Here is a 22,405-nt window from a genome sequence, read left to right on the forward strand (position 1 = left end):
GAGGTTTGAGAACAACTAGCAGGCAAGTGAGTTAGTCCAAGAGATATCAGAGAGAAGAGAGCTGTAGGGAGAGGAAACAGTTCAAAGGCCCTGAGGCAGGGATCTGGGTGCCAGGAAGAGCAGAGAAGCCCTTGGTGGCTGGGGAGAGTTAGCCAGGGAGAGGAGATGGGAGATAAGATTAGAAAGGCTGGAGGGCCACATCACATAGGGTTTAGCAAGCTGCTATTGCATGGGATATATTTAAACTCAACAATTATTCATTATTTTTTCAATTTTTGAGCTTAACTGTGGATCCTGTATTTTCCCTGGCAACCCTACTCATGGGCCATTGTAAGAATGTTGACCTTTTTTCTGAGGAGATGAGGAACCACTGCAGGTTTTAAAACAGAGGAGAGACACTATCCTACTCAGGTTTTTACAGGGCCACTCTGGCTGCTGTGTTGAGAACAGGCCTTAGAGAGGAAACATGGAAGCAAGGAGGCCTGGGGGTTATTTGGGTAAACCAGATGAGTGACAATAATGGCTCGAACCAGAGTGGTAGCCTTGGAGGTGGTGAGAGGTGATCAGATCCTGAGTATATGTTGAAGATACAGCCAAAATAATTTCTTTTTTTTTTTTAATTTTTAAAAAGTATTTTAATTGGTAGAAAATTGCTTTACAATTTTGTGTTGGTTTCTGCCATTCAACAATGTGAATCAGTCATAAATTATATATATCCCTTTCACTCCCTTCACCCCACCCCTCTAGGTCATCACAGGGCTCCAGGTTGGGCTCTCTATGTTATTTAGTAATTTCCCACTATCTATTTTATATACGATAGTGTATATATGGGCTTCCCTGGTGGCTCAGATGGTGAAGAATCTGCCCACAATTCAGAAGACCTGGGTTTAATCCCTGGGTCAGGAATGACAGCCCACTCCAGCATTCTTGCTTTAGGAATTCCATGGTGAGCTACAGTCCATGGGGTCGCAAAGAATCAGACAAGACTGAGCCACTAACCCCCCCCCCCCCCACACACACACACACACACACTGTATATATGTCAGAGCTACTTTCTCAATTATTAGAGAAATGCAAATCAAAACTACAATGAGATATCACTTCATACTAGTCAGAATGGCCATCACCAGAAAATCTACAAACAATAATTGCTGGAGAGGATGTGGAGAAAAGGGAACCCTCCTGTACTGTTGGTGGGGATGTAAACTGATACAGCCATTATGGAAAACAGTATGGGGATTCCTTAAAAAGCTAGGAAGAAATCTGACATATGACCCAAAAATCCCACTCCTGGGCATATACCATGAGAAAACCATGATTCTAAAATATACTTGTACCCCAGTGTTCATTGCAGCCATATTTACAGTAACCAGGACATGGAAGCGACCTAGATGTCCATCAGCAGGTGAAAGGATAAAGAAGTTGTGGTACATGTATACAATGGAATATTATTCAGCCATAAAAAGTAGTGAATCTGAGTCAGTTGTAGTGAGGTGCATGAACCTAGAACCTCTTATAGAGTGAAGTAAGCCAGAAAGAGAAAAACAAGTATAGTTAAAGCATATATATGGAATCTAGAAAAATGGTATTCATGAGCCTAGTAGAGAATAGATTTGTGGACCCAGCAGAGGAAGGTGAAGGTGGGGCACATTGTAAAAGTACCAAATGAATTTCAACATGAATTGGATGTGACATGTGAGACAGAGGATTCAAGGATGACTCTAGACTTTTGGCTTGAAAACTGAAAGACTGGAATGAAAAGAGGACGTGGGTGGAGCTCGTTTTGGGGAGAGGATTGGATTTTTATTTGAAGCATGCTAAGCTGACGATCGGTCAAGTAAGACGAGGCATGACCATCAGCCAGCTAAATTTTATGGTATTTCCCGTAAAAATATCCAATAGTATAATTTAAAAGGTCACACCTTCATTGGGGACAGACTTTTTTTGATTTATGTACTTTGTATCTTATTGTTTAAAGGGTCTTCTTCATGCCTAAAGGGCCAGATGACTTTTTAAAAAAAAAAATATGTTTAGGAAGAAAGTAGCCAGTTTTGGAATTCAATTTCCAGATTTCTTCTCCAGTATCCGAACTGCAAAACCAGACTGAATCCCAACATCCCATTTTACTTGGCAGCCTAATTCATTTTTCCATAGACGTTTTTCTTCATCTCCATTCATTTCGTTTCATCTCCCCTTCAACCTTTGAGAGAAAAGCATCTTACTACCCAGATCCTCTCCTCAGTGTTCTTCCAGAAGCTAAAAAAATATTCCCTGGAAATTGATCAGACCTTCCCCTCCCCAGCATGCCTGGAACACAGTAGTCTAAGGGTGGGACAAGCCTGTGAATCCTTATTGCATTTGGAGCACAGATCTCTGTGGACATTCTTTTGCCCTTCACTGATTACAAGTGGTTTTGAAGAGAGATGACTGTTAGCTGCCTTTTTTTCTCTTTTTACCCAAGTTCCTGGATAAAATGGCATTTTTTTTCCTGCCCCGATTATTAGCATGCATGCTTTTTCTTGCACAATCATTTTGACTTCTTTTTCTTAGACTTGAGGTCCAATTTATTATAATTTGACAATTTTTATTTGGTTACGTTTTAAATTGTCTGCAAATTTTGCATCTATAATAGGACTCCACTTTTCCCAGGATCCACAGGGGATAATGTTAGTTGGGAAGAAATGAAAAACTCTGGCATTTTTTCTGGAGGTCTTGTGTACTGCGTTGTTTTTAATCATAACATTTTAAATTGTCACGCTCTTTCAGAAAATGTTTCTTCACAATAATGATTATGTTTTTATGCCAAAAGTGAGTGCTGATTAAATGACACGTTACACACATTGTCTCTCATGGTTTTTTTCCAGGACTCGAGAGGGACAAGTTTGATAATAAAACGGTTTCTTTTGAGGAACACATCAAGTCAGAACACAATATGTGGCATTATTTGTACTTCCTAGTCCTGGTGAAGGTGAAAGACCCAACTGAATATACCGGACCTGAAAGTTACGTGGCTCAGATGATTGTGGTGAGTGAGGGGAGGGTTTGGATCTATGACTATACTGCATTCTGTATGCTTCCAATTCCCTACCCTATCTTTCTTCCAGAATGCAAAGGTTCTACCAGTCATTTTGTTAACTTTTAAATAGGACTGTCAATCACTGAAGAACCCCTATCCTGGCTGAATCTTAGTGGCCGTCTTGGTTATACAAACCGTATCTAAGCTTCAGATGTACAGATGGTATTTCCTGGAGAATTCTCTGTGCAGTGAATTCAGTCCTTTCTGTCATCGTCTGACCTCATGCTTCCTGTCATCACTAATGTCTCAGTTCCCCAAATCTGGAACTTTCACATTGGCACATGATTCATACTTAAAGAAATGCCTTGAATTTCAGAAATCAAGCATTTAAGCAATTAAAGAGTGTTTGGGGAGGGGATAATGTTCAACCCCAGTGGGACAGCATTGACTTTTTGTCAGTGTACATTTTGGATCGATTGACCAGTGTTGGTGATGGGTTTGCCCTGATCCTGCTGTGTCCAGTTGCTTGTGACTCCTCCTCACGATCAGTAGCATTGCATAGAGAGTATGGTTGTCCACAATTCAAAGTTTCTTCTGTTTCATAGAAAATTAACATGAACTGGCTTAAAGAGAAGTCAGAGTTGCAACTCTCCCGTATCCATGATATGCATTTTGTTGTTCAGTCACTAAATCATGTCCAACTCTTTGCAACCATGGACTGCAGCACACCAGGCTTCACTGTCCTTCACCATCTCCCAGAGTTTGCTCAAACCCACTGTCCATTGAGTTAGTGAGTATCATTGCATCTGATGCTGAAGCTGAAGCTCCAGTACTTTGGCCACCTAAGGCAAAGAGCTGACACATTGGAAAAGCCCCTGATGCTGGGAAAGATTGAAGGCAGGAGGAGAAGGGGATGACAGAGGATGAGATGGTTGGATGGCATCACCGACTCGATGGACATGAATTTGAGCAAGCTCTGGGAGATAGTGAAGGACAGGGCAGCCTGGTCTTCTGCAAGTCCATGAGGTCACAAAGAGTCAGACATGACTTAGTAACTGAATAATGACAAATCTTTGCATCTGATATAAATTCTTGTATTCTTATAATAAACGTGGCCATATATTGGATTTTGCCTCAAAAACCATCCTCCAAAGTTGTGTTAATTATTTGAGAATGAGGCCTTCAAAGAGCCAAGACCCTCTTTAATGCTGAGTCCCAAGAATGTGTGTGTGCTCAATCACTTCAATCCTGTTCGACTCCTTATGACCCTATAGACTGTAGCCCGCCAGGCCCCTCTGTCCATGGGATTCTCTAGGCAGGAGTACTGGAGTGGGTTGCCATGCCCTCTTCCAGAGGATCTTCCTGACCCAAGTATCGAATCCTCATCTCTTGGATCTGCTGCATTGGTAGGTGGATTCCTTACCACTAGCACCACCTGGGAAGCCCCATCCCAAGGGTAACATTTTAAACACCAGAGTGTCAGGAGAGCCAGGTAACAACGGGTCTGGATCTTCCCCTCTGGGAGCTTATATCCACTTAGGAAGGCATAAGCTACAAAACAATGAACAACCAAAGAACATGTTCAGAGGCTAACATCTTACTAAGTTACCAACATCTTAACATTGCACTGTTTTACCTTACCTGACAATATTTATGTGTCCCAGGAGAGCTCCGTGTAAACTGAGTTTTTTTAATTCAGCATTTTTCATCCTATTTTATTATGGACATGCATCCTCCTGTAAGTTATTTTCTCTCCATTTTTATATGACAGTGGGCAGAACCTAATATTGTTTCTTTTTTTTCTGTGTAGCCTTATCTGCCCTCTCTTCCTTCTAAATTAGGAAACAGGTTATCATTTTGAGAATAGACACAGTCATCATTTATTCTTGATCTCAAGATGCTCAGAGACTATTTGTGTGAAACATTTTGTTTCTGCTTACCAGGGGAAAATCATGTAAGCATTCATTTAACATGTGACCTCGGGACTTGCCTATTGCTCCAGCGGTTAAAACTGCATGCTCCTAATGCCGGGCTTGTGGGTTCCATCCCTGGTTGGAGAACTATGATCCCATATGCCTTGAGGTGTGGCCAATTTTTTTTTTTTAATTTAGAAAAGTAAGTAAATACAATGTGACCTCACACTGCTGTATTTTTTAAAAGTTTGAGTTACATTTAATTAATATATATTTATCAGTCATCTATTATGTCCTTTGGACTAAAGATTTTGGAGAATACACTGAAGTCTGAAACATTCCTTTTCTTAAAGCCAAAGAATTTAGAGCTTCCCTGGGTGTTCTTTGGAAGGAATGATGCTAAAGCTGAAACTCCAGTACTTTGGCCACCTCATGAGAAGAGTTGACTCATTGGAAAAGACTCTGATGCTGGGAGGGATTGGGGGCAGGAGGAGAAGGGGATGACAGAGGATGAGATGGCTGGATGGCATCACTGACTCAATGCACATGAGTCTGAGTTAACTCCGGGAGTTGGTGATGGACAGGGAGGCCTGGCGTGCTGCGATTCATGGGGTCGCAAAGAGTCGGACACGAATGAGTGACTGAACTGACTAAACTGAAGAAGAGGAGGTGAATAATAAACCTAAAGTACAACAAACCAAGTTCCCTAAGAGTGGAAAAGAGAAAGGTCTGAAGGCTTAACGATGTAGAGTGATAACTAACTGGAAGGTGGTGGAAGGCATTTGAGGGGTGTGCATGTGTGTGTGTCCACATGTATGTGTAATACATGAGACAGGGTAGAGTTTGTGCAGATGAGGAGTGTCTGCTGGATTAAGAGTGAGTTCCTATAAGAGGGAGCAGCCTAAAGAAAAGCCTCAAAATGGGACATTCAAACACTCGGGGGATAGTTACTTGCCTGGTTTCACCAGCACATGGTTTACTTCTAAGGAAGTTCTGCAAGTTATGACCTGCAAGTTATGACCCAAAAAGTCAACTGGACTTTTGAGTAAGAGGTGTAGGTTTTGGTCATTATTTTCTTTCAGCAAAGGGAAGCCACAGAGGTTTTTACCTAAGGGAATAATATGGCCCAGTAGAGTGTTCAGGCAGAGGTGCGTGGGCTGGTTTGGGGAAGGGAAAGACGAAGTGAGAGGTGGTACTTGGCAGTTGACAGGATTAGGAGGGGGCCGTGGAGGAGCAGGTGAAAGGTTGAGAGCTGAGCCAGGGACACCTGACGCTGTGAGCCTGGTCATTGGGAGAAAGGTAGCGAATGGGTTTCAGAAAGTCTCTATGAGGCGGAGAAACAAGTCAGAGAAGAAGACTTGTTGATTTTGAAACAAGACAGGAGCCTGAGTCATTGGGAGAGATGGTATAGTGACAACAGTAGGCGTCTTACAGCCAGAAGGATCTGGACTCACCCCCTGACTCTAGCATGGATCTGCTGTGTGGTCTTGGTATCTTGGGTGAGTCTTTGAACCTCCCTGAGACTCTGCCTCCTCACCTGAGAGGCAGAAAATGGGTGTGAGGTCAGTGAGATGATGTGTAAAAAGTGTCTTGCTTATGGCTGGGTACTCAGTAATTGACAGTTTTCCCTGGGATCATCCACATGGAAAGACAGCTGGCACCATCAGGTTAGCGAGTGGCAGGAGAAAGGAGAAATATAAAGAGAGGAGAAGAGAAAGCCAGAGGCAAAACCTGGGGGATCTCATCTTGAGGAAGAAGGAAGAAGACATATAAAATAAGGAGAAAAAGGAGACAATAAAAAGGGTAGAAGAAGCACCAGGAAGTGGAGTGTGTCAGAAGCCTAGAGATGAGCATTTTCAGTGTAAGAGTTCACAGCATCAGTTGTTGCAAAGAAGAGACAGGTCCAAGCCTTTGGATCTTGGGTAAGGAAATCCCCGGTAACTGCCAAGAAACTGCTGACCCATCTTTAGCCTTTATATTAAAAACACCATTTTGCCGGGCTCTTGTTCTTGAATGTTTAAGACTTAGATTTCCGTGTGTCTATCCATCCTCTCCTCTCTCAAGAAGCAGGACAAGAGGGAGGAGAACCACAAGCTTATTCAAGCATGAAATGTCTCATTCTCATCCAAGCAGACCACATCCAAGAGAACAGGCACTGGTCCTGAATTTTAATGGTCAGGAGAAGGAAGACTGATATTAAGCTTAGGAAGGATGGAAACAAAAAGTCATTTGACTCTTAAGAGTGTTCATTTACTGAAATAGCCCTTTTGGAAAACCTGAAAATCTGTAGCTGACAAACCCAGTTTGGAAAATTGGTACTTCAAGCTCCATGGAGATTATGGCCTCCTAATCTTGATCCACCAAGAGAGAGATTTTCGAGCTCATGGCAAGTCAACACGTGTCTGTAGCTCATTTCAAAGACTGTATTTTTCTCTTCCTCCAGGTCAAAGGTAATCACTCTTAACAGCTTGGTAGGAAATCTTCCGTTTTCCTACCACTTCAATTTTTGGTCTTTAAAATTAGATACATTTACCAGTTTGATGTAAATGCTTGTTTATCAATAGAACTTTAGAAGAAGTTTTCAGTTCTTCATGATGGACATAGGTTTTACCCTCAAGGATTTATGCAAAATAAAATAAGGAAGTTCCTCATATTTGTTCATGAAACAACTCAGAGTTCTACTACACTATAAGTAAGCCCAGTTTGGACCTAGGGGGCCTTAGCAAATGCTTCCTGTCTTCTGGTGAAATGAGAAAAATAAGAATATACCAAGTTTGGGGCTGTTTCTCCCCTCTGTGTATTTTTTCACCTCCAATCCATCCATTTTATGCTCAGGTAAAAATGAGTGGCACTCATTCCCAGGTGGTAAAGAACCCGCCTACAAATGCAGGAGACATAAAAGACACAGGTTCAATCCCTGGATTGGGAAGATCCCCCAGAGGAGTGCATGGCAACCCACTCCAGTATTCATGCCTAGAAAACCCCATGGACAGAGAAGCCTTCAGTCTAAAAGGTCACAAAGAGTCAGATAGGACTGAGGCAACTTGGCACACACACAACACGCATAAAGAATATTTATACTTATATGCATTAAAGCATATATTATAAATAAATTGATACATTGTTTCTCGGGGTTAGATTCTTAGAAAATACATTTGTGCCTCTACGTCCACCCAGTGACAGGGTCAAACCTCTAAAATATTCATAGGAACTTAAACCTTTCTCACGCCTGCCTTCAGACCCTGTGTGAAGCTGTTTAACTATCCACTGTCTGAGTCTTTGAATTAACACAAAACTCTTTTGGGATATTGTTATGGGAGATGTGAGTAGATCAAGGTATTTGGGGAATATATTTTCTTCTGGCAAACAGGTTCTCATTTTTTATAAGAGAATTGACATTTTGAGCTAGTGTTTATTGGGGGACACTAACTGGGAGACAGAAAAGGAAGGACCGTGCAGGAAAGTAAAAATAATGAAAAAGAACCCAATAAACTAGGAGGAAAGGGCCTAGGAGGGTAAGTCCTATAGCCTGTGCTAGTAATGGCCTGTGAGCATCACTACGCCCCTTTGCTTCTGCCATTACCCAAAGGACGATATTGAAGAGGAACAAACAAAATAGAGATCATTAGAAAAAATGCCCAAGGCTTTTAGAGGTTTCTGTAACATTTTGGAGACATTTTCAGATTTTCAGTTGCTCATTTGCCAAGGTATGTTAGGGACCTTTGGAAATATTTAGTACTTAGTTTGACAAACAGTGAGATTGAAATCAGAGGTACCGGAAAGGCAGGTACCCTGCTTGTTGAGAGAATTGCCCACGTGTTCTGGTGTACTGGGTGGCAACCCAGACCCTGGCTGGCCATGCCTCATGACCTTGGCTTTGGGGGGGGACCAGTTCCTCATTTTAGTGTATGGCACTTTTAAGCTCTTATGCTTATTTGACTCTTGACTAATAATTATTTGTGGACATCGTGGTGATGTCAGCTGGGACAGTTTCACTTGTTCTTTTTTGAGGGGCTGGAGTTGTATGGGGTTTTTTTTGTTTTCTTAATTTTTATTGGAATACAGTTGATTTACAATATTATGTTAGTTTCTGCTGTACAGCAAAGTGAATCAGTTTTATATACATAAACACACACACACACATACACTCTTTAAAAAATTTTTTTTCTAGATAAGTCATTGCAGAGTATTGAGTAGAGTTCTCTGTGCTATACCATAGGTTCTTGTTGGTTATCCATTTTATATAGTTTGTATCTGCTAATCCCAGTCTCCCAATTTATCCTGTCCCCCCTTTCCCCTCCTGGTAACCATAAATTTGTTTTCTACATATGTGACTCTATTTCTGTTTGGTAAGTTCATTTGTATCATTTATTTTTAGAGTCCATGTATTAAGTGATATCATATAGTATTTTTCTTTCTCTGTCTGACTTACTTTACTCAGTATGATAATCTCTAGTTGCATCCATTTTGTTGCAAATGGTTTTATTTCATTTTTTATGGCTGAATAATATTCCACTGTGTATATATAACACGCCTTCTTTATCCATTCATCTGCCAATGGACATTTAGGTCACTTCCGTGTCTTAGCTATTGAAATAGTGCTGCTATGAACATTGGGGCACATGTATCTTTTCAGATTAGTTTTCTCTGGATATATGCCCAGGAGTGGGATTGCTTGATCATATGATAGTATTTTTAGTTTTTTAAGGAACCTTCATGTTGTTTTCCATAATAATTGTACCAATTAACTCATGTTTTTGTTAATATAATAGTTGTCTTGACACAAAAACAATTTTAAGTTTCTTGAAGGCCACAACTAGGAATAGAGTAGCTTTTGTTCTGTGTAAGACCAGAGCAGGTGATATCTGTAATGTACATTAAAAGTAACTCAGTAGACATTTAGTGTTTCTTCTATGCTAGCAGCTATTCTGTGGTTTGATACATAAGACTAAACAAGAAGTAATCTCTTCCCTTGGGCTTCCCACGTGGCACTAGTGGTAAAGAACCCGCCTATCAATGCAGGAGATATAAGAGACGTGTGTTTGATCCCTGGGTCGTGAAGATCCTCTGGAGGAGGGCATGGCAACCCACTCCAATATTCTTGCCTGGAAAATCCCATGGACAGAATAAGCTGGTGGGCTACAGTCCATGGGGTCACAAAAGAGTTGGACACAACTGAAGCAACTTAGCACACACAATCTCTACCCTCAAGAAGCTTAAAACGTTTACTGAATGAGTACATAAAACAATGAGTGAATTAACAAATGAACAGTTTCTTAGCTCTCTGGTAGTTGGACATAATTTACAGAAAGATACACCAAAATAGCTGCACGGGTTTAGACTATGAATTTCTCATTAGGCAAATATCATCTTTTCCCCTCTTTTAAAGTCAAAAGGTAAAGACAAAGCAGGAAGGGTATGCCACCCGAACCAAGTATAATGGATGCAGTATTAAAAATCAGATGGCTGATTTGAGAGACTGGTGATTTAATCCCTCTGTCGTCTAAGTATTTCTCAAGACCAGCTCCTCACATACATGCAAAGCACTCAGGAGTGCACCTGAAGCTGCTGGTCTGGCAGAGGGCAGGCATGCACAATGGTGGGTTGTTCTGCATGATTCACCCATTAGAATGAATTCTGCCATGATCTATGAAGACTTCAGAAAGAGAGAGGCTATCCTTTAATGAGATAGAAAAGCAATCTAGTCACCCAGAAGGAAGGAAAAGAACTCAGAATTTACCAGATGTTGTTTTTCTGTGTCTGGAACTCAAAATCAATCTCGTTTACTTCAACGGTATTTTTGAGCAGTAACTATTTCAGGAGGGAGGTGGGCTCATGAAAGACATCAGGTCTTCTAAGATTTATATGCCCCCCTTCTGCATCAGCAGCATTTGCTGACTTAACTGCTGCTTTATTGTCATGTGTTATAATTATGAAATTACACATTCTGATTCTATTATTTCCAATTTATGCTAATTGTGTAATTGGATCTAATTAAGCCAATTATGAAACTGCTCAATCTTCAAAACCTATTTTAAAGTCGTTGGAACATAATAAGACAGTTTTAAAATGTTTACATTTCCAGGGATGCAGGAGGCTAGAGGTTATAGCTTCAGAATGCACAATTAAGAAGGGAATGCCACCTCTACTGTCCACATTTTAAATCCAGACATGTGTCTTCAATTTAAGAGGCATCTTTTTTTCAGTTCCCAACTCTGGATTTCATTCTTGTGGTGGGATCTATCCTCTAAAATTTCCTCTTTAGTATTCATACATATGATCCATGAGTTACCACATTTTTGTGTACGTCTTAACATCTTTCTAATCCTCATCTTATTTTGAAATACAGAGATAGAAAAGGTAAATATTTCACAGTGTGGATGTACATAGAGTCTTCATCTTAAAGACCAGAAGTGAGGGTGAAAGGATTGGGCCAGATTGTTTTAAATGAGATTCAGGGATGGAAGTGGAATGAGTAAGAAGGACCAGGGCAGGCACATGAGGTGTGGGCTCTCAGTTGTCATTGACTGGTTTCCTGGATTAATCAGAAATTGAACCTGCCAGAATTCAGGTATGTGCTTAGTCACTTCAGTCATGCCTGACTTTCTGCAACCTCATGGACTGTAAGCCCCCCAGGCTTCTCTGTTGATGGGAGTCTCCAGGCAAGAATACTGGAGTGGGTTGCCATACCCTCCTCCAGGGGTGTCTTCCAGACCCAGGGATCGAAACCACACCTCTTGCATCACAGGCAGATTCTTTACCGCTGAGCCACTGGGAAAGCCCCTGGCGTCCAGGTAATAGTCCTCAAAGTTCAAGAAACGAAAGTGGCTCTTGTTAGTTTCTCTAATCAGTTTCTATGGAGAAGCTCAGTGTCACAGAAGGAACCTGGGCCTCAGATTCTGAAGTCTGATTTGCTAGGATTCCCTTATGCAAGACCCATGATTTTTCCTGATTGCTTCTGCACTTCACATTACCTATCCATGAAGAAAGTATAGTCAGCCAGTCAACACTCAGAGTTGAACGAGCTGAATTGTGCCTGGATGCCAGAGGCCTCCTGCTGTGTGGGATCCTGTTCCATTAGCTGCTGGATCATGAAGCGAAGAAGCGGACAGAGATACCAAGGAAAGAAGCTGGGCAGAGAAGGCTGCAGGGTCGTGGGGAGGGGAGCAGGACTTGGAGGGCTTGAGAGAGTCGGTAATCTGGAAACTAGGAAATACTGCAATAGTTTTAGCAACTAGCAAGGCCGCATCTATGCCAACCAGCTAAATATTAACCCTGTCTATAGTAAGTAATATGCTATGAGGATTAAATGAAATCCTGCATACTAGCATTACTGTGACTCATAGAAACTGACATTTGATGAGTGCTGTGTGCTCAGTGCTGTTCTAAGTGAGTGACACACATGATCTCTTAAAGGCCTTGGATCAGCCCTGGGTGGCAGTCTGTTATGATTATCCCAACTCTCCACAGGATTAAACTGAGGCTTAGAGAGGACTGGTAACTAGCTCCCAAACGGCACGGCCTGCGGGAAGGGATGCTGTGTCCGTGACATGCGGTGGCCAGCATGCGTGCTATTGTGCTGTGATGCTGTTCGTTATGTAAAGCTACCAGCAGTGCTTCCTCTGAGGGCGGGGTTCCAGCACAAACCTCATGCTCTACCTAAGAGGGACCACAAATGTACCCTGCAGGCCGGGCCCGGGAGTAACTGAGCCAGAAGACAGGAAGTCAGCAGACAAGCCTACAATGGCAGGAAGGCCTGAGAGAAATACAAATAGGACTGTCCTTGTTCAGAGCTGGCTGGCAATGGCATGCTTCCTGCAAAGATTAGAAGGGCTGCAACTACAATTATTACAGTGGTAGGTAAGAAAAGCTACGGGACATTTTCATTTACTGGGAAGACTGTGCACGAGGCACTGATGGGAACAAGAATAAAACATCATTACTGCCTTTACAGAACCGCCGGGTAATAGAACAGCTGTATTCACCGGAAAGTGTAGTGTTAGTTGCTCAGGAGTGTCTGAATCTTTTTGATCCCGGGGATTGTAGCCTGCCAGGCTCCTCTGTCCACAGAATTCTCCAGGCAAGCATACCAGAGTGGGTTGCCATTTCCTACTCCGGGGCATCTTCCCGACCCAGGGATTGAACCCAGGTCTCCCACATTGAAGGCAGATATTTTACCATCTGAGCCACCAGGGAAGCCAAGCACCAGAAAACTATAGTGCAAACCAGAACTCCTGTGAGAGAGATAGTAGATGTTCAGCCACACTGTAGCTGGAGAAATCTTAGAACAAAGTATACCAGTGCCCCCCTGATTTATTTACTTATTTATTTATCTTTTTGCCACAATGCACAGGATATAGGATCTTAGTTCCCTGACTAGGGATCAAACCCACGTCCCCTGCATTGGAAGCACAAAGTCTTAACCATTGGACCACCAGGGAAGTCCCTGACCCCTGATTTATTAAAGCTGTTCAGTGGTACTTAGAATAAAATGCAGGCTATCTTCCTGGCCCCCCTTATACCTACTTCACCAGTCCTATTCCATCCCACTTTCCTTAGCCCAGGACAGTTCAATTGCACTGACCCTGTACTTTTCCTTGAGAATGCCACACTTTTGCTGGGTCAGAGCCTTGGCATGTGGGTGCCTTCCACTTGCAGTTGTTGTCCCCTAGCTCTTTCCATGCCTGGCACCCTCTCTGACATCCCTGTTCCAGTTACTTCCTTTCCTGTTACCCGTGAGAGCACTTATAGTCATCTGACCGAATATTGTTTTTATACTTGTTAGCAAGTTTATTCCTCTCCACTACGACTCAGCCTTTTCCACATCTGTTTTGTTCACTGCTGATTCCCAGCCCCGAAATTAATGCCCAGTGGGCATTGTGGGCATTCGGCATAGATCTGTTGAACAAAGGGAATAAGATATTGAGGCACTGGAGCCCCAGTGACAGGACAGCCCTTTCTGGCTGAAGGCTTCAGGGACAACTGCACAGAGAAGATTTGGAGGAGAGTTGGACCTTAAAAATGAGGAGGATGTGGCCAGGAGGGATGGAGGAAGATATATTCCAGGTGAAGTGTGTATCTTTAAAGGGAAAGGATAAGCAGAGAAAAAGAAGATGAATTCTATGTATGCTGTGTGCCAGCAGCTTTGCATGTTAATTATACTCATTTTCTGTACATTGAGACTCAGAGAAGCTCATTACTTATTATCCAAGGTACTCAGTCAGTAAGCGTTGAACCAGAATCCAAACATTCATTTTTCTGGGACTTGTGTATGTGATTTTACTTTAACTTTGCTATCTCTTAGTGAAGAATCAGGTAGAACAACCAAGATCAAATATATATTAAATTCAGTGTTGGAGAAAAGGTAGGGGAACAAACCCAAACACCAACCAAAGGCATCCTTTAGAAGGAAGAAAGCACTTCCTGCTTCTCCAATATGTATGTCAAAGTCAAGGATCCTCAACCTCCAGAACCTAATGCTTGATCATCCTAGGTGGAGCTGATATAATAGAAATAAAGTGCACAATAAATGTAATGCTCTTGAATCATCCTGAAACCACCCCCCACCCCAACCCCAGTCCGTGGAAAAATTGTCTTCTGCAAAACTGATCCCTGGTGCCAAAAAGGTTGCTGTTTTAAGGAATTAGAATCCTTAGTTTTTAAGCTGTAATAGTTGAGGCATAATCCCAAATGTCTTGAAAATGCAAACCAATAAATCTTTTTTCATCATTTCAAGATTTGTTCATCTGATGAAAACAGGTTCACAGGCTGAATGCTTAGTGGGCTGCCTGGGGATTCAAGGTTGAGGCAGAGACCATAACTTCCTTCCAGAAGCACTGGTGAAATACAGCAGACAGAGGAATCTAATAAAAGAGTGATAATGGCGCAAGACAGCAGCGGAGCCTGCTGTGGAGCAGACGGCCTGGGCAAGGAGGCTTTATGAGGTCATGCCTAGATGCTCGAGTGAGTCAGGAAATTAGGAGAGAGCAGGTGGAGGGAGCAAGTCGGCCCGTCTAGGGAAAGAGTGAAGCTGTCCAGGAGGAAACGTAACTAGGAGCCAGATCACAAGGTCCTTGTGTGCTTGGAAGTCTTTGCTGCTGCTACTACTGCTAAGTCGCTTCAGTCGTGTCCAACTCTGCGATCCCAGAGACGACAGCCCACCAGGCTTCCCCGTCCCTGGGATTCTCCAGGCAAGAACACTGGAGTGGGTTGCCATTTCCTTCTCCAAGAACACTGGAGTGGGTTGCCATTTCCTTCTCCAAGAATACTGGAGTGGGTTGCCATTCCTTTCTCCAAGATCTACCTGACCCAGGGATTGAACCCGGGTCTCCCGCATTGTAGGCAGACGCTTTACCTTCTGAACCACCAGGGAAGTCTTTACCTCACCCTAAAAGCTAAGGGAAGCCCTTCAGAGTTATTAAACCAAAGAGACAATGTCAGGTGTGCATTTTAGAAAGTATGTTCCATGACAGCATGGGAAATGTATTCAAGGGGACCGTCACGGAGCAAGAAAAAAATTACCTAGCAGCAGTGATGGGAGTTGGTATGAAATGCCACTGGGGATTGAGAAGAAATGATGAGGATGAAAAGATTCAGGCAGAAGACTTTCTGAAGGCAAGAGGAAGGAGCTTTCAGTCTTGGGTAGTTGTGGGCAGTGGGTTGAGCAGTGGGGCCCAACCCAACTCCCACCGGTTCATCAGGAGCCAGCTGAGGAAGTGTGATCATCTCAGTTTGCCTCATGGTATCCAAGGGCACAGGAGCAGTTTGGGTTTCTAAGTGCATGTGTCTGTCCAGTAAGAAACAGAATAGAGAGGTCTCCAGTTCCCACAAAGAGTTAGGGAAGATCAACTACTGCAGAAGGGAGATTTCCAGAGCACAGAACAATGCCTGGTATAGGGTAGGTACTCCGTAAAGATTTGTTAAATGACCACAAAGCTTATGCCTCATGGAATATACTCGATAGCTGAATTTGGATAAAGTTTTCCAAGGGAGACTACACAGAGTGAGTAATTGACAGGAACATGTTCTTAGACAGACACAGAACTGTAACCTACATAATACTGATAATAACAACTAACAATAATAATAATGTCTAGAACCTGCCACCCAGATTTTACTCATCAAAAAGTGAACCCAGAAAAGAGAAAAACAATTTTGGTAGGAGGGCACCAAAAAACAAATTTAATTTTTCATTGGCCAGCAAACTGAGCAGTGTTTTGGTCAGTTTGTGCCTGTCTTATAACCCAACATTGATCAGTAAGTTTCAGGATAGAATTATGCTGCAAACCCAAATGTTTAGAGCAAAGCTATTTGGGTTTCATTCAATCTAAGACTCTTTGAAACCTACTTGAATTATGACCCATCCTCAGGTATTTATTTGAACCTTATAAAGGGATGTTCATATCTCTGATTCTCTTAACCTTAATAAAAAGACTTCTTCCCACTGTGCTGAAGAAAATTCTTGTTTCCCAGTTCTGGTCATTACCGTAAGATCTTGTTCAATTCTCAGTTGGCTTTCTGGAATAATAATGTCCACATTGTTAGGACTGATACATTTTACTCAGAAATTCTGGCTTTCTTCCAGAGAGTAACAGATGCCATCAAAATGTAAGTTGTGGGAATGAGAACTATATACCGTAAAGCCACACAGCTTCTATCTAATGGTTTTTAATAGACCGGCATAGCCTATGCCCCATATGAGTAATTAGTCAAGACAGCAATTAAGCTGAAACACTACATTTATGTTAGGTAAGGTTATCAGGCAAGCTAGTTTCCATAGGATTTTGAACTAGTTTTATCTAAGGGAATTCCTGAAAAATAATGGCTGAATTTTACAAAAATGATTCAGCACTTGGATTTCAAAGATGAGTCACTTTAATGTCATGTGTATGCAATCAGTTACTTTTATGAGGATTTAGAGATCAAGGTGTTCTGAAACAATAGCATCTGAGATAATTTGCCCCAGCTCTGAATCTTGTTTCCTCACCTATAAATGGCGATCCTACTCCTCTTTACCATGATTCCTGTATGTATTCAACAAAATCACATCCATCCTTGTACCTAACATGGTGTCTGACTCCTAGTCACTGGTCAACAAATATTTGATCATTCCACTTCTACTTAAAACATTGGCCTCTTAAAATAATACTGTTGTTCAGTTACTAAGTCATGTCTGACTCTTTGCAACCCTGTGGACTGCAATACTCCAGGCTTCCTGTCCTTCACTATCTCCTGGAGTTTGCTCAAATTCATGTCCATTGAGTCAGTGATGCTTTCTAACCATCTCATCATCTCCTGCCCCTTTCTCCTTTTGCCCTCAAATCTTTCCCAGCATCAGGGTCTTTTCCAATGAGTCAGTTCTTCACATCAAGTGGCCAAAGTATTGGAGCTTCAGCTTCAACACAAGTTCTTCCAGTGAATATTCAGGGTTGACTTCCTTTAGGATTGACTGGTTTGACCTCCTTGCAGTCTAAGGTCAAGAGTCTTCTCCAACACCACAATTCGAAAGCATGAATTCTTTGGCACTCAGCCTTCTTTATGGTCCAACTCTCACATCCATACATGACTACTAGAAAAACCATAGCTTTGATTATAGGGACCTTTGTCAGCACAGTGATGTCTCTGCTTTTTAATATGCTGTCTAGCTTTGTCATAGCTTTTCTTCTAAGCAGAAAGTGTCATTTCATTTCATGGCTGCAGTCACTGTCTGCAGTGATTTTGGAGCCTAAGAAAAGAAAATCTATCACTGTTTCCACTTGTTCCCCTCTATTTGCCATGATGTGATGGAACCAGATGCTATGATCTTAATTTTTTGAATGCTGAGTTTTAAACCAGCTTTTTTATTCTTCTCTTTCACCCTCATCAAGAGGCTCTTTAGTTCCTTTTCGCTCTCTGCTATTAGAGTGGTATCATCTGCATATATGAGGTTGTTGATACTTCTCTCAGCAGTCTTGATTCTAGCTTATGATTCAGCCAGCCTGGCATTTCACATGAGGTACTCTACATGTAAGTTAAATAAGTAGGGTGACAATATACAGCCTTTTCATACTCCTTTCCCAATTTGGAACCAGTTCCTTGTTCCATGTCCAGTTCTAACTGTTGCTTCTAAATCTGCATACAGGTTTCTCAGGAAATAGGTAAGATGGTCTGGTAATCGCATCTCTTTTAAAAATTTTCCACAATTTGTTGTGACCATACAGTCAAAGGCTTTAGTGTAGTCAATGAAGCAGAAATAGATGTCTTTCAAATAATGTGGCTATTTAAATACTGTTTCACAGATTCATAGCATTCTTAAGAGTTTTAATGTTCAAACTCTTTGCGCATTCAGCACCACGTTCCTCTTAGAGATCAGGGAATAGTCAATTTATTTGTTCAATAACTACTACCTACCATGTCCTCTTGATGAAAGTAAAAGAAGAGAGTGAAAAAGCTGGCTTAAAACTCAACATTCAAAAAATGAAGATCATGACTTCCAGTCCCATCACTTTATGGCAAAAAAATGGGGAAAGAATGGAAATAGTAACAGACTTTATTTTCTTGGGCTCTAAAATCACTGTAGATGGTGACTGCAACCATGAAATTAAAAGACACTTGCTCCTTGGAAGAAAAGCTATGACCAAGCTAGAGAGCATATTAAAAAGCAGAGACATTACTTTGCCAACAAAGGTCCATCTAGTCAAAGCTATGGTTTTTCTAGTAGTCATGTATGGATGTGAGAGTTAGACCATAAAGAAAGCTGAGCACTGATTGATGCTTTTGAACTGTGGTATTAAAGACGACTCTTGAGAGTCCTTTGGACAGCAAGGAGACCAAACCAGTCAATCCTAAAGGAAATCAGTCCTGACTATTCATTGGAAAGACTGAGTATTCCAATTTTCCATTTTCCAGTATTCCAATTTCCAGTATTCTTTGGAAAGCTGAACTCCAATGCTTTGCCTACCTGATGTGAAAAACTGATTCATTGGAAAAGATACTGGGGAAGATTGAAGGCAGGAGAAGGAGACGATAGAGGATGAGATGGTTGGATGGCATCACTGACTCGACAGACATGAGTTTAGGCAAGCTCTGGAGTTGGTGATTGACAGGGAAGCCTGGCATGCTGCAGTCCATGGGGTCACAAAGAGTCGGACACAACTGAGTGACTGAACTGAACTGAACCATGTCCTAGGCACTACGATGTCTCCTGGAAAGGTGGAAGAGGAGAGCAGGACAAGTGTGTCCTGTCATGGAATTTTCTGTTTAAAGCAGAAGGCAGATCCTAAACACATCAGGATGGTTTTTACATAGTGAATGTTATCTTTAGAACAGGCCGGGCAGAGGGACTTTCCTATCTTGTGACCTGACCCAAACTCAAGTCCTTCTGGCATTTGTTCCTTTTTATTAAGCTGAAAGTCAGGAACTCACTCAATATTGCTTGAACCATTGAATTCATTAGAGTCCAATAAGTGACTTTAGTGTTAGTTGCTCAACCGTGTCCAACTCTTTGTGATCCCATGGCTCCTCTCCAGGCTCCTCTGTCCATGGAAATCTCCAGGCAAGAATACTGGAGTGGGTTGCCATTTCCCACTCCAGGGGATCTTCCCGACCCAGGGATCAATCCTGAGTCTTCTTCATTGCAGTTTCTTTACTATCTGAGCCACTGGGGAAGCCAGATCTTTCCCCGAAGAGCGATGGTATGATGCTAGTAGGAAAGGTCCTAATAGCAGGACCTGGGGGCTGGGCTGTTTGGAAAGAGAACTAGGAGCTGCCACTGAGTCAGAACAAAAGCACTGGGAAAACAGATTTTGTCTGGCTTACTTCAAGTTCCCCCTGGGGGAAAGGGTGGGGAGGGTGAAAACTTTCCCTTTATCTTGGCTCTGTGGTGGGAGGCATAGGAAAGTCTGTTTCATCTCCAAAGAGTACCTTTTAGGCTTCTTCAAGTGAAGAATTTACAGCATTTTTCAGTCATGTAATCACTTTTTAAAATTTTCCCCAGCATTTGATAAAGTTCTAATATAAAGCACACATTTCCCTTTAGAAAGAATATCCTGAATTTAACTTCCCTTCTGCATTGGAGCTCTACTGTCATTATTAACTCTTAAGAAAGGATTCCTAGTGTTATGCCATTCTGTGAGAGTACTGATTAGAATTTCAAACACAACTGACTTAAAAAGGAAACACCAGTTCACCAGTTCATCTGAAATTCAAAAATAGCCAAATTCATGTGTTAGTCACTCAGTCATGTCCAACTCTTTGCAACCCTAAGGACGATAGCCCGCCAGGCTCCTCTGGCCATGGAATTCTCCAGGCAAGAATACTGGAGTGGGTTTCCATTTCCTTCTCCAAGGAATCTTCCTGAAACAGGGATTGAAGCCGAGTCTCATGCGTTACAATCAGATTCTTTACCATCTGAGCCACCAGGGAAGCCTCATTTATTTGCAGAGGTACTTGTAACTTGACAAAGAGACAATTACCCAGGAATTCTCTCTAGCCAGCTGGGTACCATGCTGTGGTATAAAGGCCCTTGGCCCTGGTTCTACCTGTAACCTGGAGACTCAACTGCCACGCACATCAATTTCTCACTCAGAGTGAGAATGGAAGTGGTTTCTAAAGTCTCTTCTAAAGTGGTTTCTAGTTCTAAAATTCTGACAACTCTAATATTTAAAATTTTTCTTTACATCAGATTTTGAGTATGTTAATGTTTGTTTTCTGTTACAAACTGAAAGCAGTTGGGATAGAAAGTAGTTTGGAGTGGTCCAAATTTGTTTCTAGGACTGACCTCTCCCCCAACCCTTCCTGGAGCCTGGGTCTTAGATGGTAAATGGTCTGCTGTCCACAGGATTACACATCCGTGCTGCTGGAGTCCCCTGGAGGACCACATTGGTTAGTATCAGACCATGAATTACCCGCTAAGACCTGGAGCCTCACCTTTGAGAAACCTCTGTGGTTTTGGTGGGGGTCCCTGTACTGCGGGGCCTCAGAGACTTCCTGTTTCCTGAGCTCATGTTCTAGTATAGTTTGGAAGCACTCAACCTGGGAGACAAGGACATAGTGCCAACAGATATGTACAAAGATAACTCATTTTACTGGGAATGATAAGATGTATGGTTACTTGAAAGGATCATGTTTTCCTCACTTGGTCCTCTAGTACATAACTCACTTGTGCGCAAGTATCTGAGGATGAAGTAAGAGTGGGGAGTGTTGCAAGGGAGCTACTGAGGGATACCGTATGTGAGAATGACACAGCCTCGCATGGTGTGTTGACATGGACTGGGGGGCTCATGCAGATGCTTTTATCTTCCTGTGTCTCAGTTTCTTCATCTGAAAAGTAGGTAACCATCTCTACCTCTATGATTTTTATGATAATTAAACAAATTAATATTTTTACAGTATCTGACACACAGTAAATGTTACATTAAAATTTAAAATATGTATCAGAAGCTGCTGTATAACACAGGGAGCTCAGCTTGGTGCTCTCTGATCACCTAGACTAGTTGGATGTGGGCTGGGAGAGAAGCTCAAGAGAGGATATATATATATATATAAACACACACACATACTTAGAGCTGATCCACGTTGTACAGCAGAAACTAACACAAACACTGTAAAGCAATTATCCTCCAATTAAAAAAATTATACAAACCACACTCAGGAAAATAAACTTTTATATGATGAAAAACAAATTCAAATATATCAGAATAGCATTTCAAGGCTCAAGAAATTATTATTTATTCAACAACTTTTATATTGAGTGCCTGCCATGACTGTAACAATGGCTTAGATCATGTAGGAGAGCGCAGATAAAGGACAGATGAATTCCCAGCTATCAAGAAGCCTGTGCCTAATACGGAGAGCATAATACATGGGCACAAAGGTTGGTTAATAACACCAAGTAGCAACATATGCTGAGGTGCAGATAAGGAACTGTCCTACAGGTTGGGGAGAGCTGGCTGTGTGTAAAGGAAAGAAGCAGATCTGAGGAGTGATATCAAAGCATAAGGGGACCCACCCCTGGATTAGACGGGGCCTAAACAGTAGCAGTAGTGAAAGGGCAGAAGGCTGGAGGAAGGGAATCTGGTGAGCATCACTCTGATGGAAAATGTGATGGAAGGAATCTAGAATGGAAAGGAAGGGTGTGGTGAGACGAAGACTGGACCAAGAGCAAGGACAGGCTGTTGTCCTTTTCCGCCACCTAGGAACCAGGCAGTTTTGTCCGGTGCCCAACTTTCCTGGCTTTTCTTTCCTCAGAAAAGGAATGTTCTTCCAACTTTGTCTCCTGCTTCCCCTCCCGTGGGAATGCCAGTGTTCAAGAACTAAAATCCCACTCCTGGCCAAGCCCCCAGGCCCTTGATAAGAGCATCTGGTCATATTTTTACAAAATCCTCAGCACTGTCTGAAATGATATGCGAATGAGTGTGCTAACTTACTTTTGAGTCTTTGTTTCCCTGGAAACTGAACTCTTGAATGTCCTGTTCACTGTTTCCCCAGTCCCTAGAAT

At 42.1% G+C, this 22,405-nt stretch overlaps 1 protein-coding gene across 1 annotated transcript in view; it reads left to right on the forward strand.

Annotated features, from left to right (window-relative positions):
- ITPR2 (inositol 1,4,5-trisphosphate receptor type 2) overlaps nt 1–22,405 on the forward strand; it is a 592,637-nt gene that overhangs the window by 524,663 nt on the left and 45,569 nt on the right. Inside the window, exon 55 of the mRNA XM_052640930.1 lies at nt 2,865–3,025. Coding sequence (XP_052496890.1) covers nt 2,865–3,025 — 161 coding nt within the window. The remainder of the gene's footprint in view (nt 1–2,864; nt 3,026–22,405) is intronic.

The sequence above is a fragment of the Budorcas taxicolor genome, chromosome 5 (genome assembly GCF_023091745.1).
Source record: "Budorcas taxicolor isolate Tak-1 chromosome 5, Takin1.1, whole genome shotgun sequence".
Classification (NCBI taxonomy): Eukaryota; Metazoa; Chordata; class Mammalia; order Artiodactyla; family Bovidae; genus Budorcas; species Budorcas taxicolor.